Raw genomic sequence first — 14,079 nt, forward strand, 5'->3', positions numbered from 1 at the left:
AAACCCGGAGCGCTGGCCGCTCAGCGGCTCCCGGGAGGCGGCGCGGCGCGGTGGAGTGAGCATGCGCAGTGGGCAGGGCCGGCTCCCGGCGCAAGAAGGAAGCGTCCGCGGTGCTCCCGGCGGCTGCGCTGGGGTATGCGGTACCGGCTAGCGTGGCTGCTGCACTTCGCGCGGCCCAGCACCTTCCGCTCGGTTCTCGGCTCCCGCCTGCTGTCCCCGGAGCGCTTCTGTGGGTAAGCGGAGCGGAGCGCCCGGGCCCTCGGGGCCCGCGGGTCACGGTGGTTTGGAGCTCGGGTTGCAAAGTGGTGATTCAGCACTTAAAGCCGCCGCCGCCGCCCCTCACGCCTCCAGTCCCGCCGGCCTGGGGCCCGGACGCCCGCCCAGAGGCCGCCCCGGGGCCCGGAAGGGCGGCCGGCCGGGAGGGAGCGCGGGGCCTTGCCGGGAGAGGAGGGCGCCCCTCGGGCCGGTGAGGGCGGACGGGGACTGTGACCCGGGGTCACGGGGCGTGTGTCACAGTGCGGGGGGCGCGGGCGCTGACGGAGTGACCCCGCCGGCTCCCGGGAGCCGTGCGGTGCCAGTCTCCTGGGAGTCTGCCCGTGAGGGGCCGCAAACCCGAGTCCGACTGCCCCTGGCCATGGGGTAAAGGAATCCGAGTCTAGGGAGACCGCTTCTCACCCTCCTCTCAGCCCTGCGTTTTTTCCATGGGGACGGAGTTTCCACTACTATATGGAAATGCCTGCTTTGGGAACCGTAAAAGTTTGCCTGCCTGCGCCTTAGTGAGTAGACGAGTGTTGGGTTTCCTGTCCGGGGAAATTCGGGAGCCAAAAGATAGCTTGGGAACCATCAAAGCAGCTCCCTTGTTTTACACCTGAGACAACCGAGGCCCAGAGAGATTGTGTGATTTCCCAGTTGCAGGGCTTGTGGCAAAAACCAGGATGGGGACGCGGGATTTTTTTTTTTTTTGCCATCCGGTGGCGTGCTCTCTCCACTTCGCTGCTCAGTGTATACTGGAAATACATAGCCTTGTAGTGAACGCTTGATGCCCTTTACTGTGAATAGAGAGGAATTGGCAAAGAGGGGCAGTATGGTCTTAGACGTATCATTTGAACCCCTCCTCTGGTTTTAATAATATCTAGAACCTGAAAAGTGCATTGCACTGTGATAGACCCTCTGTGTAAGTATGTGGTCTGTCTTCCAAGGAACTTTGACTTCGTTTGAGCTGATTAAGATGCCAAGAGAGTATAGCCAGCAAAAAAGGATGTGTTTGACTAGGGTCAGAAGATAGGCAGTATGGGCAGTGCGTGCTTTGGGTGCACAATTTAGCGCAGAGACAGAGGAGGAGGTCTGGGCTGGCCTTTGAAGGAAAAGCAGAAAGTGGGTGGGAGGGTGACAGTGGTGGTTGTAATCCAGTGGTCGGGGCTGGACAGTGAGCAGATTAGTCTAGTTGGAGCCTTAGAGAATTTCTGTGGGGGAATTAGGAGGAAACAAATCTTGTATTATAAAAGTAGGATAATGCTAGCCTGGGCTTTGAATGTTAGTTGGGCTTTTCCAGTGCAATAGTATTGGGAGCTGTTGAGAGTTTTTGAGGTGGGGAGTGATCTAATGAAACTGGTAATTTAGGAAATTAGTTTGGTGGCTAACAGGTTGTAAGGGAGTGGAGAGATCTGAAGCAGAGAAATTGGTTGGGACTTAGTCTTTCCTGACTGAACTAGGATGGTAGTAGTAATGGTGCTAAAAAGGCCAAATGCAAATGAGAAAATCTGTAGAACTTGTTTTCCCTCTTTCCCACTCTATGCAAAATCCACAACAACGTGGATAAAGATCCCTGAGTTTAGATAAAGAAGTGGGTGTGGTGAGCATAGGCAGGGTACCTCTGTGGGCCTCCTTCAGATCAGAATTTTTTTTGTACTTCGTTTGTTGCTAATAGGCTGTGCTTAGCTCCATATTGTCTCCAGTGTACAGAATTTGGAATTTTATTTTATGTTATTTTTATTAAATATTTTATTTTAAAGTAATCTCTACACCCATTGTGGAGCTCAGACTCACAGCCTTGATGTCAAGAGTCAAATGCTCTACTGACTGAGCCAGCCAGGTGTCCCAGAATTTGGGATTTTCAAGAAAGCACCAATTTTATACAACAAAGAGGTTTGTATGTTCTATCTACAATCCAGTTTTCTCTGTGCTTTTTTCCCATTGGTCTTCACTTTCACTGATGAAGTTCAGTGCATGGGTTGTTGAACTGCCAGAGCTTCAAGTTAAGGTTGTTCTCAAAGGAAATTAAGAAGATTCAAAGATAATGAGATTGACTATCTAGAAAACTCTACATTAAAAATTAGTGATTGATGGGGCACCTGGGTGGCACAGTCGTTAAGCGTCTGCCTTTGGCTCAGGACGTGATTCCGGCGTTGTGGGATCGAGCCCCACATCGGGCTCCTCCGCTGGGAGCCTGCTTCTTCCTCTCCCATTCCCCCTGCTGTGTTCCCTCTCTCGCTGGCTGTCTCTGTCACATAATAAAATAAAATCTTAAAAAAAAAAAAATTAGTGATTGAGGCTATTAAGGAAAATACAGGTCCAATCAAAGGGATCAGGGTATAGTTATAGGAAGGAAAGCTACCATCCGAAAGTACCCATATTTAAATCTTAAGGAAGGTAATCCTGTACAAAGTAGGGAGATGTAATTTTTTTTTTTAAAGATTTTATTTATTTATCAGAGAGAGTGAGAATGAGTGGGGGGAGCTGCAGGGAGAGGGAGAAGCAGGCTCCCCACTGAGCAGGGAGACTGACGCGGGACTTGATCCCAGGACCCTGGGATCATGACCCTGAGCCGAAGGCAGGTGCTGAACCGGCTGAGCTACCCAGGCGTCCCAAAGTAGGAGATGTAGTAACAGAGGTGGTTACAGGGCTATTTATTGGGAGAGTTGGGATTTAACCCATGTCTATCTGGAGCCAGAGCCTGAGCTTTTAACTGTAATACTGCCTTTGCCAGTGTTGAGGCATTCATTCCTGTTCTAACTTTTGAGAAAGAGATGGTCTTAAAGCATTCCTATAAGATTTATTCACAGCTTCATTGTCCTCTATTTAGCCATATTGAGTAAGTTGGGACTGTGTGTAATTATCTGTACTGTTGGGGGAACCTAGAAGTAATAGCCCAGTCCCTGGCAACTACTTGAAACACCTGTGCATTGGTCCTCTCACTTTGCAGGCAGCTCTACTTTGCATTTTTCTGTTCTGTGGGTGTAGGTAATAGTGATATGTCAAATGGACTATTAAGATCCAGGCTTTTAAATTACTTTTTTTTTTAATGGTACAATCACTATTTATATATGTATGTATGTATATATGTATGCATGTAAGCAAGCTCTGTGCCCCCCATAGGGCTTGAACTACTGACCCTAGAATTAAGAGTCACATGCTCTGCTGACTAAGCCAGCCAGATGCCCCCAGGCTTTTAAATTACGTTTAACCAGAAGAATATCTTTTAATGGTCCAAAAGGAAAGGATGCCCTTGAGTATCTTTAATTAGCATTAGCCCAAACCATACACAGTAAAAAATTACATTCTGCTTTTCTGCCTTTAAGGTTAGGGTTGGGGATAATACCAGGGAGTAGTGTGGGGAGCAGAATTTCAATATGTTTTCGTAAGAATTGATTTCCTTTCTGTTTTTCTTTTTCTTTTCTTTCTTTCTTTCTTTTTTTTTTTTTAAAGATTTTTACATTTTATTTATTTATTTGACAGAGAGAGACAGCGAGAGAGGGAACACAAGCAGGCGGAGTGGGAGTGGGAGAAGCAGGCTTCCTGCTGAGCAGGGAGCCGGATGCGGGGCTCGATCCCAGGACCCTGGAATTGTGACCTGAGCCGAAGGCAGATGCTTAATGACTGAGCCACCCAGGCACCCCTCCTTTCTGTTTTTCTATTAGTATTTTAGATCTCCTAAAGAGGTACCCTGGTAATCAGCCTACCTTTCAATCAGGGTGACAGGGCTGACACACTTTCACAGGGGTAGATCCTCTAGATATGCTGGATGGAGGCTTGGGTAGGCCATTTCTACATGGTTTTTCTTGAGTCAGCCCTCACTCTTCTCTGTGTGTTCCTTTAGCCATCATTTGAATATCTGTTTTGTAGTGATCACTCACTGTTGTGCGCTCAGCACTGGGGGGGATGCAAAGAGTCAGTGATAAATTCTGTCCTCAAGGAGCTTTCAGTCAAATAGTAGATCCACTTCGTACTTATGATCTTTTACCAAACAGCTCCACTTTTGTGTTGTTGCCTCTTTTAATTTATTTTGAAAAGCAGCTCAATATTTTTATTATAGTACTCTTTCTTTTAAAAGTGGGACTTAGAAATTGTTGTAGCATTAAAAGCTATAAAAGCTTTTATTCCACGCAAAGAACTATATAGTTTCTCTCTGCCAATTAAAAATGTGTAACTGTTTTAAAAAAAAGAAGGTGGGACCCACAAGCTGCTCCCTGAGGGGAAGGTATCACACTCTGCCTGACATGTTTATTGCATGAATTAGTGAATGGTCTGTTTTCAGAACCAGTTTTCTCTGTTGATTTCCCTAGTTTTGCAAATATTGGTGTTAATCATTTTCTCAGTTTAACTTCAAAATTGGAGTAATCTTTGCATCTCTTTTTCTTGCCCTATTCTGAAGACCAGACTCTTGAGTCTTTCATCCTAAAGTTTCTTGAAGTGAACTTAATCTTCCATTATCCTCCTAGTTTAGGCTATAATTATCTTCCCTGACATCTCACATCTACATGTTCTGTTTGTGTGTGTGTATGTATATTTTAACTCCAGTGTAATTAACATATAGTGTTATATTAGTTTGAAGTGTACAATATAGCGATTTAACAATTCTTTTTTTCTTTTTTAATGATTTTATTTATTTATTCGACAGATATAGAGACAGCCAGCGAGAGAGGGAACACAAGCAGGGGGAGTAGGAGAGGAAGAAGCAGGCTCATAGTGGAAGAGCCTGATGTGGGGCTCGATCCCATACCGCCGGGATCACGCCCTGAGCTGAAGGCAGACGCTTAACCGCTGTGCCACCCAGGCGCCCCCGATTTAACAATTCTGTACATTACTCAGTGCTCATGGTGATAAATGTACTCTTAATCCCCTTCACCTATTTCACCCATTCTCCTCCGTCCTCCCCTCTGGCAACCACCAGTTCTGTATATTTAAGAGTCTGTTTTTTATTTGTCTCTTTTTTTTTCCTTTGTTTTTTTCTTAAATTCCACACATGAGTAAAATCATATGGTATTTGTCTTTCTTATTCTTATTGACTTATTTCACTTAGCATTATACTCTCTAGATCCATCTTTTATTGCTTATGGCAAGATTTCATTTTTTATGGCTGAGTAATATTCCATTGTCTGTATATTCATGTATCTTCTTTATCCATTCGTCTGTGGATGGACATTTGGGTTGCTTCCATATCTTGGCTATTGGAAACAATGCTGCAGTAAACATTAGTGGTACATACATCTCTGTAACTGATTTTTCCAGACTCTTGTCTCCCTACTACTTGATCCTTATCATCTGGTTAATTCTAATATACCACTTTCCCCGTGCCATTGTCTTGCTTAGAAACCACCAATGGTTCTGCACTATTTAAAGATCAAGTCCAAACTTCTTGACCCAGCATTTAAGCATCTCATAAGCTGGCCCTGGCCTAACTTTTCTAACTAACTTTCCTCTTCTCTAGTCATACCCACCCATTTCCTGTCTCTTGTATCTGAGCTGTTCATTCCCAGTTCTCAAATGCCCTCTGTCTTTGCTTTTATGACTAAATCTGTCATTCTTTTTTAGACCTTATTTGGGTCACACAGTTGTGTTTCCTTTTTCTAAACAAAGATTTATTCGGGATTTTGAAACATCCATTTGACATTTAACCATATACTACTTCATATTTTTTTTACTCTAAATATCATACATGGCAGAGTATATGGGATAAAGAAGAAAAACAAACACCCAGTTTAGGAAATAGAACATTTCGCTTTTTTTATTTTTTATTTTTAAGTAGGGGGGCTTGAACTCACAACCCTGAGGTAAAGACCTAAGCTGAGGTCAAGATTCAGACACTTAGGGGCACCTGGGTGGCTTAGTCGTTAAGCGTCTGCCTTCGGCTCAGGGCGTGATCCTGGCATTATGGGATCGAGCCCTGCATCAGGCTCCTCTGCTGGGAGCCTGCTTCTTCCTCTCCTACTCCCCCTGCTTGTGTTCCCTCTCTTGCTGGCTGTCTCTCTCTGTCAAATAAATAAATAAAATCTTTAAAAAAAAACAAAACAAAACACTTAAACAACTGAGCCACCCAGGTGCCCCGGAAATAGAACATTTCGGGTAACTCTGAAGCTCTCTGTGTTCACCACAGAGAAGTGGTGTTATCCTGTATTTGGATAGTAATGCCTTGATTTTCTTTATACTTTATCAATCTGAATATATTCTTTTTTTTCTTTCCTGAAAATAAAAGTGTTTTTATTTTATTTATTTTTAAATTTTTAATTTAAATTCAATTTAGTTAACATATACTGTATTATTAGTATCAGGGGTAGAATTTAGTGATTCATCAGTTGCATATAATACCCAGTGCTCATTACATCAAGAGCCCTCCTTAATGTCTATCACCCAGTTACCCCATCCCCCCACCCACCTCCCCTCCAGTAACCTCAGTTTGTTTCCTAGAGTTAAAAGTCGCTTATGATTTGCCTCCCTCTCTATTCTCATCTAATTTTAATTTTCTTTCCCTTCCCTTATGTTCATCTGTTTTGTTTCTTAAATGGTACATATGAGTGAAATCAAATGGTATTTGTCTTTCTCTGACTTATTTTTCTTAGCATAATACCTTCTAGTTCTATCCATGTTGTTGCAAGTGACAAGATTTCATTCTTTTTGATGGCTGAGTAATATTCCATTGTGTATATATATGCCACATCTTCTTTATCCATTCTTCTGTTGTTGGACTTCTGGGCTCTTTCCATATTTTGGCTATCGTGGACATTGCTGCTATAAACATTGGGATGCATGTGCCCCTTGGAATCAGTATGTTTGTATCCTGTGGATGAATACCTAGTAGTGCAATTGTTGGATTGTAGGGTAGTTCTACTTTTAACTTTTTGAGGAACCTCCATACTGTTTTCCACAGTGGCTGCACCAGCTTGCCTTCCCACCAACAGTGCAAAAGGGTTTCTCCGCATCCTCACCAACATCTGTTGTTTCCTGAATTGTTCATTTTAGCCATTCTGACTTGTGTGAGGGGGTATCTCATTGTGGTTTTGGTTTGTATTTCCCTGATGCCAAGTGATGTTGAGCATTTTTTCATGTCTCTGTTCACAATTTGTATGTCGTCTTTGGAGAAATGTCTGCTCATGTCTTCTGCCCATTTCTTGACTGGATTTTTCATTTTTGGGGTGTTGAGTTTGATAAGTTCTTTATAGATTCTGGATGCTAGCCCTTTACGTAATAAGTCATTTGCAAATATCTTCTCCCATTCCATAGGTTGCCTTTTAGTATTGTTGACTGTTTCCTTTGCCGTGCAGAAGCTTTTTATCCTGATGACGTCCCAGTACTTCATTTTTGTTTTTGTTTCCCTTTGCCATGTCTAGCAAGAAGTTGCTGCACCGAGGTCATAGAGGTTGCTGCCTGTGTTATTCTCTAGGATTTTGATGGTTTCCTGTCTCACATTTAGGTCTTTCATCCATTTTGAATTTATTTTTCTGTATGGTGTAAGAAAGGGGTCCAGTTTGATTCTTCTGCATGTGGCTGTCCAGTTTTCCCAACACCATTTATTGAAGAAACTGCCTGTTTTCCATTGGATATTCTTTCCTGCTTTGTCGAAAATGAGTTGACTGTAGAGTTGAGGGTCCATTTCTGGTTTTAGGATTATTTTTCCAGTTCTGTGAAAAATGCTGATATTATTTTGATAGGGATTGCATTGAATGTGTTGATTGCTTTGGGTAGCATCGACATTTTAACGATATTTGTTCTTCCAATCCATGAGCATAGGATGTTTTCCCATTTCTTTGTGTCTTCCGCCATTTCTTTCATAAGTTTTCTATAGGTTTAAGGGTCCAGATCCTTTATCTCTTTGGTTAGGTTTATACCTAGGTGTCCTATGATTTTTGGTACAATTGTAAATGGGATCGATTCCATGATTTCTCTTTCTTCTGCTTCAGTGTTAGTGTATAGAAATGCAACTGACTTCTGTGCATTGATTTTATATCCTTAGACTTGGCTGAATTCCTGTATCAGGTCTAGCAATTTTTTGGTGGAGTCTTTCAGGTTTTCTACATAGAGTATCATGTTGTCTGCAAATAGTGGAAGTTTGACTTCTTCTTTGCCGATTTGGATGCCTTTTATTTCTTTTTGTTGTCTGGTTGCCGAGGCTAGGACTTATAGTACTATGTTGAACAACAGTAGTGAGAGTGGACATCCTTGTCATGTTCCTGACCTTCAGGGAGAAGCTCTGTTTTTCCTTTTTGAGGATGATATTTGCTGCAGGTCTTTCATATGTGGCTTTTATGATATTGAGGTCTGTTCCCTCTATCCCTGCATGGCAGAGAGTTTTTATCAAGAAACAATGCTGTATTTTGTCAAATGCTTTTTCTGCATCTATTGAGAGGATCATATGGTTCGTATCCTTTCTTTTATTAATGTGCTATATCACATTGATTGATTTGCAGTTGTCAAACCAACCTTGCAGCCCAGGAATAAGTCCCACTTGGTTGTGGTGAATAATCCTTTAATGTATTGTTGGATCCTATTAGCTGGGATCTTGGTGAGAATTTTTGCATCCATGTTCATCAGGGATATTTCTCTCTAATTCTCCTTTTTAGTGACGTCTTTGTCTGGTTTTGGAATCAAGGTAATGCTGGCTTCATAGAATGAGCTTGCAAGTTTTCCTTCTATTTCTATTTTTTGGAACAATTTCAGAAGAATAGGTATTAATTCTTCTTTAAATGTTTAGTAGAATCCCCTAGGAAGCCTTCGGGCCCTGGACTCTTGTTTGTTGGGAGATTTCTGTTACTGATTCAATTTCTTTGCTGGTTATGGGTCTGTTCAGGTTTTCTATTTCTTCCTGGTTCAGTTTTGGTCATTGATATGTTTCTAGGAATTTATCCATTTCTTCCAGATTGCCTAGTTTGTTGACATATAATTGCTCATAATATTCTCATATAATTGTATTTCTTCAGTGTTAGTTGTGATGTCTTCTCTTTCATTCATGGTTTTATTTATTTGGGTCCTTTCTCTTTTCTTTTTGATAAGTCCGGCTAGGGGTTTATCAATCTTAGTAATTCTTTCAAAGAACCAGTTCCTAGTTTCATTGATCTGTTTTACTGTTTTTATGATTTCTTTTTTTTTTAAAGATTTTATTTATTTATTCTACAGAGATAGAGACAGCCAGCGAGAGAGGGAGGGAACACAAGCAGGGGGAGTGGGAGAGGAAGAAGCAGGCTCATAGCGGAAGAGCCTGATGTGGGGCTCGATCCCATACCGCTGGTATCACGCCCTGAGCCGAAGGCAGACGCTTAACTGCTGTGCCACCCAGGTGCCCTTGTTTTTATGATTTCTATGTCATTGATTTCTGCTCTAATCTTTATTATTTCTCTTGTCCTGCTGGATTTAGGCTTTATTTGCTGTTTTCCAGCTCCTTTAGGTGTAAGGTTGTGTGTTTGAGACTTTTCTTGTTTCTTGATGAAGTGATTATATATATATTTTTTAAGCTGAAAGTTCTCACATTTATTACTGAACCAACTTACCAGTGTAGAGGCATAATAACAGAAATATCATTTCCCTGATAAAACATATCTGTTGGCCTGGTAGGAGGGATGTTTACAAGAGTGATAGGATAGGAACACATGATCTTCATGCAGCTTAAATATGTGTGCCAGTTAGGTGTGTCTTCTCATGGTGTGTGATGCCTTACAGACCCAGCTTGGTTCTTCTTCCGTGCCTCCTCTCGAAGTTGTACCTGAGTTTATTACCAATTTTCATCAGAATTCACTGGGAAGTGGGACGATTCTGCTTTTGTTTCTTGGCCAGGAATCACGATTCTGAAAGTCTTGTGAAAAGACATGGTGAGAAACAGTCAGCCACACACAGCAGGATGGTGGTGAAGAGGAGAAAAAGCCAAAGTGAATATATTCTTAAACAGTATACTTTTTAGTTTTTTCTGCTTTTGATCTTCGTAGAAAATTTTCTTCTCTGAGTTACTTTTTTTTCATTTAAGCTTGTTTTGAGATTCACATAGATATATGCGTTCACTGCTGAATGGCAGGTTTATGTGAAATGCCACGAATTATTTTTCTGTTCTGTTGTTGATGGAGATTTGGGTTGTTTCATTTTTTTTTTTCCTCCTGTCACGAGTAACCCATGTTGTTGGCATGTCCCAATACCCAATCTTTGGAATCTTCTCTGCATACACTCGATTAGGGTTCTCGTTCAATCACATTGCTTTTTTTTTTTTTAAAGATTTTATTTATTTATTTGACAGAGAGAGAGACAGCAAGTGAGAGAGGGAACACAAGCATGGGGAGTGGGAGAGGAAGAAGCAGGCTCCCAGCAGAGGAGCCTGATGCGGGGCCCGATCCCAGAACGCTGGGATCATACCCTGAGCTGAAGGCAGACGCTTAACGACTGTGCCACCCAGATGCCCCTCAATCACATTGCTTTAAATATTATTTATATATGCTTTGTCCACTATGTAGCCATGAGGCACATGTGCTTATTTAAATGTAAATTAATGAAAATTAACAATTCAGTTTTTCAGTCACCCTAGCTGCATTTCACGTCACATGTGGCTCATGGCTACCATATGAGGCAGAGCAATTACAGAGCAATTATCATCACTAATGTTTTGTGAAACCCACCTGATCTGTATTCCAGTAGTTCCCAAATGTATCTCTCTCCCCTGAATTTCAGATTTAGGTAATAAACTTCCTACTCATCATTTTCCTTGGATGACCAATATATATCTTAAACTTACCCCGTTCAAAACCTGCTCCTCCCACCATCTTCTCCCCCATCTCAGTGAATAACATCTCTATTCTTCCACTTGTTTAGGCTAAAAACTTGGAGTCGTCCTTAACTCCTTCCTTGTTTTCATATCCCTCATCGATCAGCATATACATCCAGTTTCAGACCACTCTGCCTGCCACCACCCTGGTTCTGATCACACTCTTTTACCCAGATGCTGTAGTAGCCTCTTAATCAGTTTCCTTGCTTCTGCACCTGCCTCGCTCTGTATAGCTTGTTCTTGTCACCACAGGTAGCATCGTCTTTTTGAAATCCAAGTCCTGTATCTTCACCAGTGAATGCTTAAAACCTGTGGTTGATCCCCATTTTGCTCATACTTAAAGACAAAATCTTTATAATAGCCAGGAACGCCCTGTGGGACGTGGCCTCTCATCACCTTTCTGATCTTGTTTCCAAAGTAATCACTCTCACCCCATTCTAGTCACACTGGTGTATTTACTGGACTCAGTCTTAGATTATTCTCACTTCTTTCCCTCTGCTCGGAGTGCTCTTCTACCATAGATATCAGGGAGGGCTTCACAGAGAGCATAGGGTTTGAGCAAATGTCTTTGAAGGAAATAAAAACTTTGGGTGAACAGAGAAGGGGAAGAGAGGATATTTTAGAAGGAATAGTGTTAGCAAAAGCTCAGAAGTAGGACAATTCGCAATATAGTCAAGGGACAGTATTTTATCCTAAAGGAAGTGGAGAGTCTCTGATACCTTTTGAGCAGTACAGTCACATATGAAAACTGTGTTTTTGATAAATCTGGCTGTTTTTTGGAAGCACAGTTGAAATGCAGGCGGAGACAAAGGATAAAGAAGAAGTGCATATAACAAGGAAAGGAGAGTATCTGCAGAGGGTGTGTGTGAAAGATTTCAGCAGCTTTGATTCAATATGGGGGGAGATGGAGGAATCCCAGAGGCCTAAGGTCTTGGTCCTGAGTGACTTCTTGATTAGTGCCGAGATGAGCCTTGGCTAGGAAGGCCGCCACCAAGGTAGGGAAGGCTGTTGTGGGGAGATCACCTCCAGGCAGTGGGAGAAAGTTCAGTTAGGTGAGATGTTGGTCCTGGCTGGTGGGGGGCTGGTGTTCTAAAGGCGTGCCAAGAGAACAGGTTGGTCAGGTGCAGTGGTGGGGCAGTCTTGTAGGCACTGTTAACCATCTTGTAGCTAGATGTTAACCATCAGGAAGATAGGTGACTCAGGGTCCCTCAGGGCAGTGAACAAGACTGAGCAGTCCTTAAATACCCAGAACCAAAATGGTGATCCAGCCTGCAGATTGTAGTTAAGGAAAGAATTCATCTGAAAGATCAGAACCTGGTTGATGAGTCCTGAACAGGAGTGTCTAAAATTTCCACTGTTTAAGGGTAGGAAATGGGTCCAGAGCCTAGAACAAGACTAAGCTGCAGTGAAGGCTAAGTAGACTCAGCTATGAGGCTCTTGATGTTGCTGTTAATGTGAACCATAAGCAATTTATTTTTTAAATAAATTTAAATAAATACGGTAGCTCATATTTATTGAATGCCTGTTGTGTGTTTTGCCTTATATTTGGAGCTTCCCATATGTTGTTTGATGGCCACAGTAATTCTGTGAGAGAGGTATTGTGGTTCTTTTCTTTTTTTCAGATAAGGAGATTGAGGTTCAAAGAGGTTAACTTGCTCAAGGATACACTAGTGAGTGGCTTAGCCAGAAGGAATCCAGATGGACTCAGTTAAGAACCTCAGGGGTTGGTCATTATATTATTCACCTCCTTAGAGGTAGCTTGGCATCTGTAGTAGAGATGGGGAAGTCAGAACAAGGAGGTTTTGGAAGGGATAAGCATGGTATATGGTGAGCTGGTGATACTGAGTCTGGAGTTATTTCTGAATAGTGAATGGGTTTGAAGCATTTGAAATATGGCTGGACCTTGATAAGAAGGTCTGAGCTGATTTCCTACATCAGATAGCTGTGTGTAGAGATGACGGTTGAAGACACTGAGATGGGTGGGTATATGGGAAATATCTGTATAGAGATACAGAGGGCCCAAGTTACACCCTGAGGAATGCTGACATTTAGGGATGAGGAAACAGAGTTGGAGACGTTGAGGGTTAGAGAGGCATAAGATGATATCAGAAGTAGAATGGTTAGAAGTGTCCAGCCAGAGAGGTTTGTTTTGTTTTTGTTTTTGTTCAAGATTTTATTTATTTATGGGACGCCTCGGTGGTTCAGTCAGTTAAGCATGTGCCTTCGGCTCAGGTCATGATCCCAGGCTCCTGGGATCAACTCCTTCATCATTCTTGCTCAGCAGGGAGTCTGCTTTCTCCCTCTGCCTTCTGCTCCCCTGGCTTGTACTCTCTCTCTTTCATAAATAAATAAAATCTTAAAAAAAAAAGATTTTATTTGAGAGAGAAATAGCCAGAGAGAGCAGGAGTGGGATGGGGGTGGGGTGGGGAGGAAAGGGAGAGGGAGAAGCAGACTCCCCACTGGGCAGGGGGCCTGACTTGGGGCTCAATCCCAGAACCTGAAGATCATGACCCGAGCTGAAGGCAGATGCCCAACTGACTGAGCCACCTAGGTGCCCCCATCCAGAGAGGTTTTAAGCAGACTGGGGGCCTTGGGAAAAGACCAAAGACCATTTCACTGGTAACCTACAAATAAAGGGGAAAGAATAGAAGCCAAGTTTTATGGGGCCCTACAGAGTGACTTTAAAAAAAATGTTGGTATTGAATTGGAGAAATTAGGTAGTAGCTGGAAAGAGCAGGGTTGAGCAGAAGTGTGGTAGGAGAAATAGGGAAACTGGTACTGGTGGCCAAGAGGAAGAAGCTAGTAGAGGAGAATAATGCCTAAGGGAAGGCCTGGAGAAAGTGGATGTGAAGATACAGGTGAAGAGGGTAGCATTGGAAAAATAAAGATTTGTTCAAGATAGGTCTTGATTTAAAAGGGTAGTTGCTTAAAAAGAATTAAAAAAGGTAAGTGATCCTTAAAACTCTGGGCCTCAGTTTCCTCATTTGAAGAAGGGATCCTTCTAGTTTAAGTTCTGCCATTTTTCTCTGTGCTGTTAACACCAGCAGCTAAGAAAAAAAGGTCTG

General features: G+C 42.5%; 1 protein-coding gene across 5 annotated transcripts in view; it reads left to right on the forward strand.

Moving 5' to 3' along the window:
• Positions 1–31: 31 nt before the first annotated feature.
• IDE (insulin degrading enzyme) overlaps positions 32–14,079 on the forward strand; it is a 107,932-nt gene continuing 93,884 nt past the window's right edge. For 2 of the 5 annotated variants that reach the window (XM_026481655.4, XM_026481656.4), the window contains exon 1: positions 32–233. In XM_026481655.4, coding sequence (XP_026337440.1) covers positions 136–233 — 98 coding nt within the window. In that variant the 5' untranslated portion in view covers positions 32–135. Of the gene's footprint in view, positions 234–441; positions 467–527; positions 777–2,030; positions 2,146–14,079 lie in introns of those variants that run through there. The other 3 variants (XM_057308263.1, XM_057308261.1, XM_057308262.1) reach the window with 3 other exon arrangements.

Source organism: Ursus arctos, unplaced genomic scaffold, assembly GCF_023065955.2.
Source record: "Ursus arctos isolate Adak ecotype North America unplaced genomic scaffold, UrsArc2.0 scaffold_7, whole genome shotgun sequence".
In the NCBI taxonomy this organism is placed as follows: Eukaryota; Metazoa; Chordata; class Mammalia; order Carnivora; family Ursidae; genus Ursus; species Ursus arctos.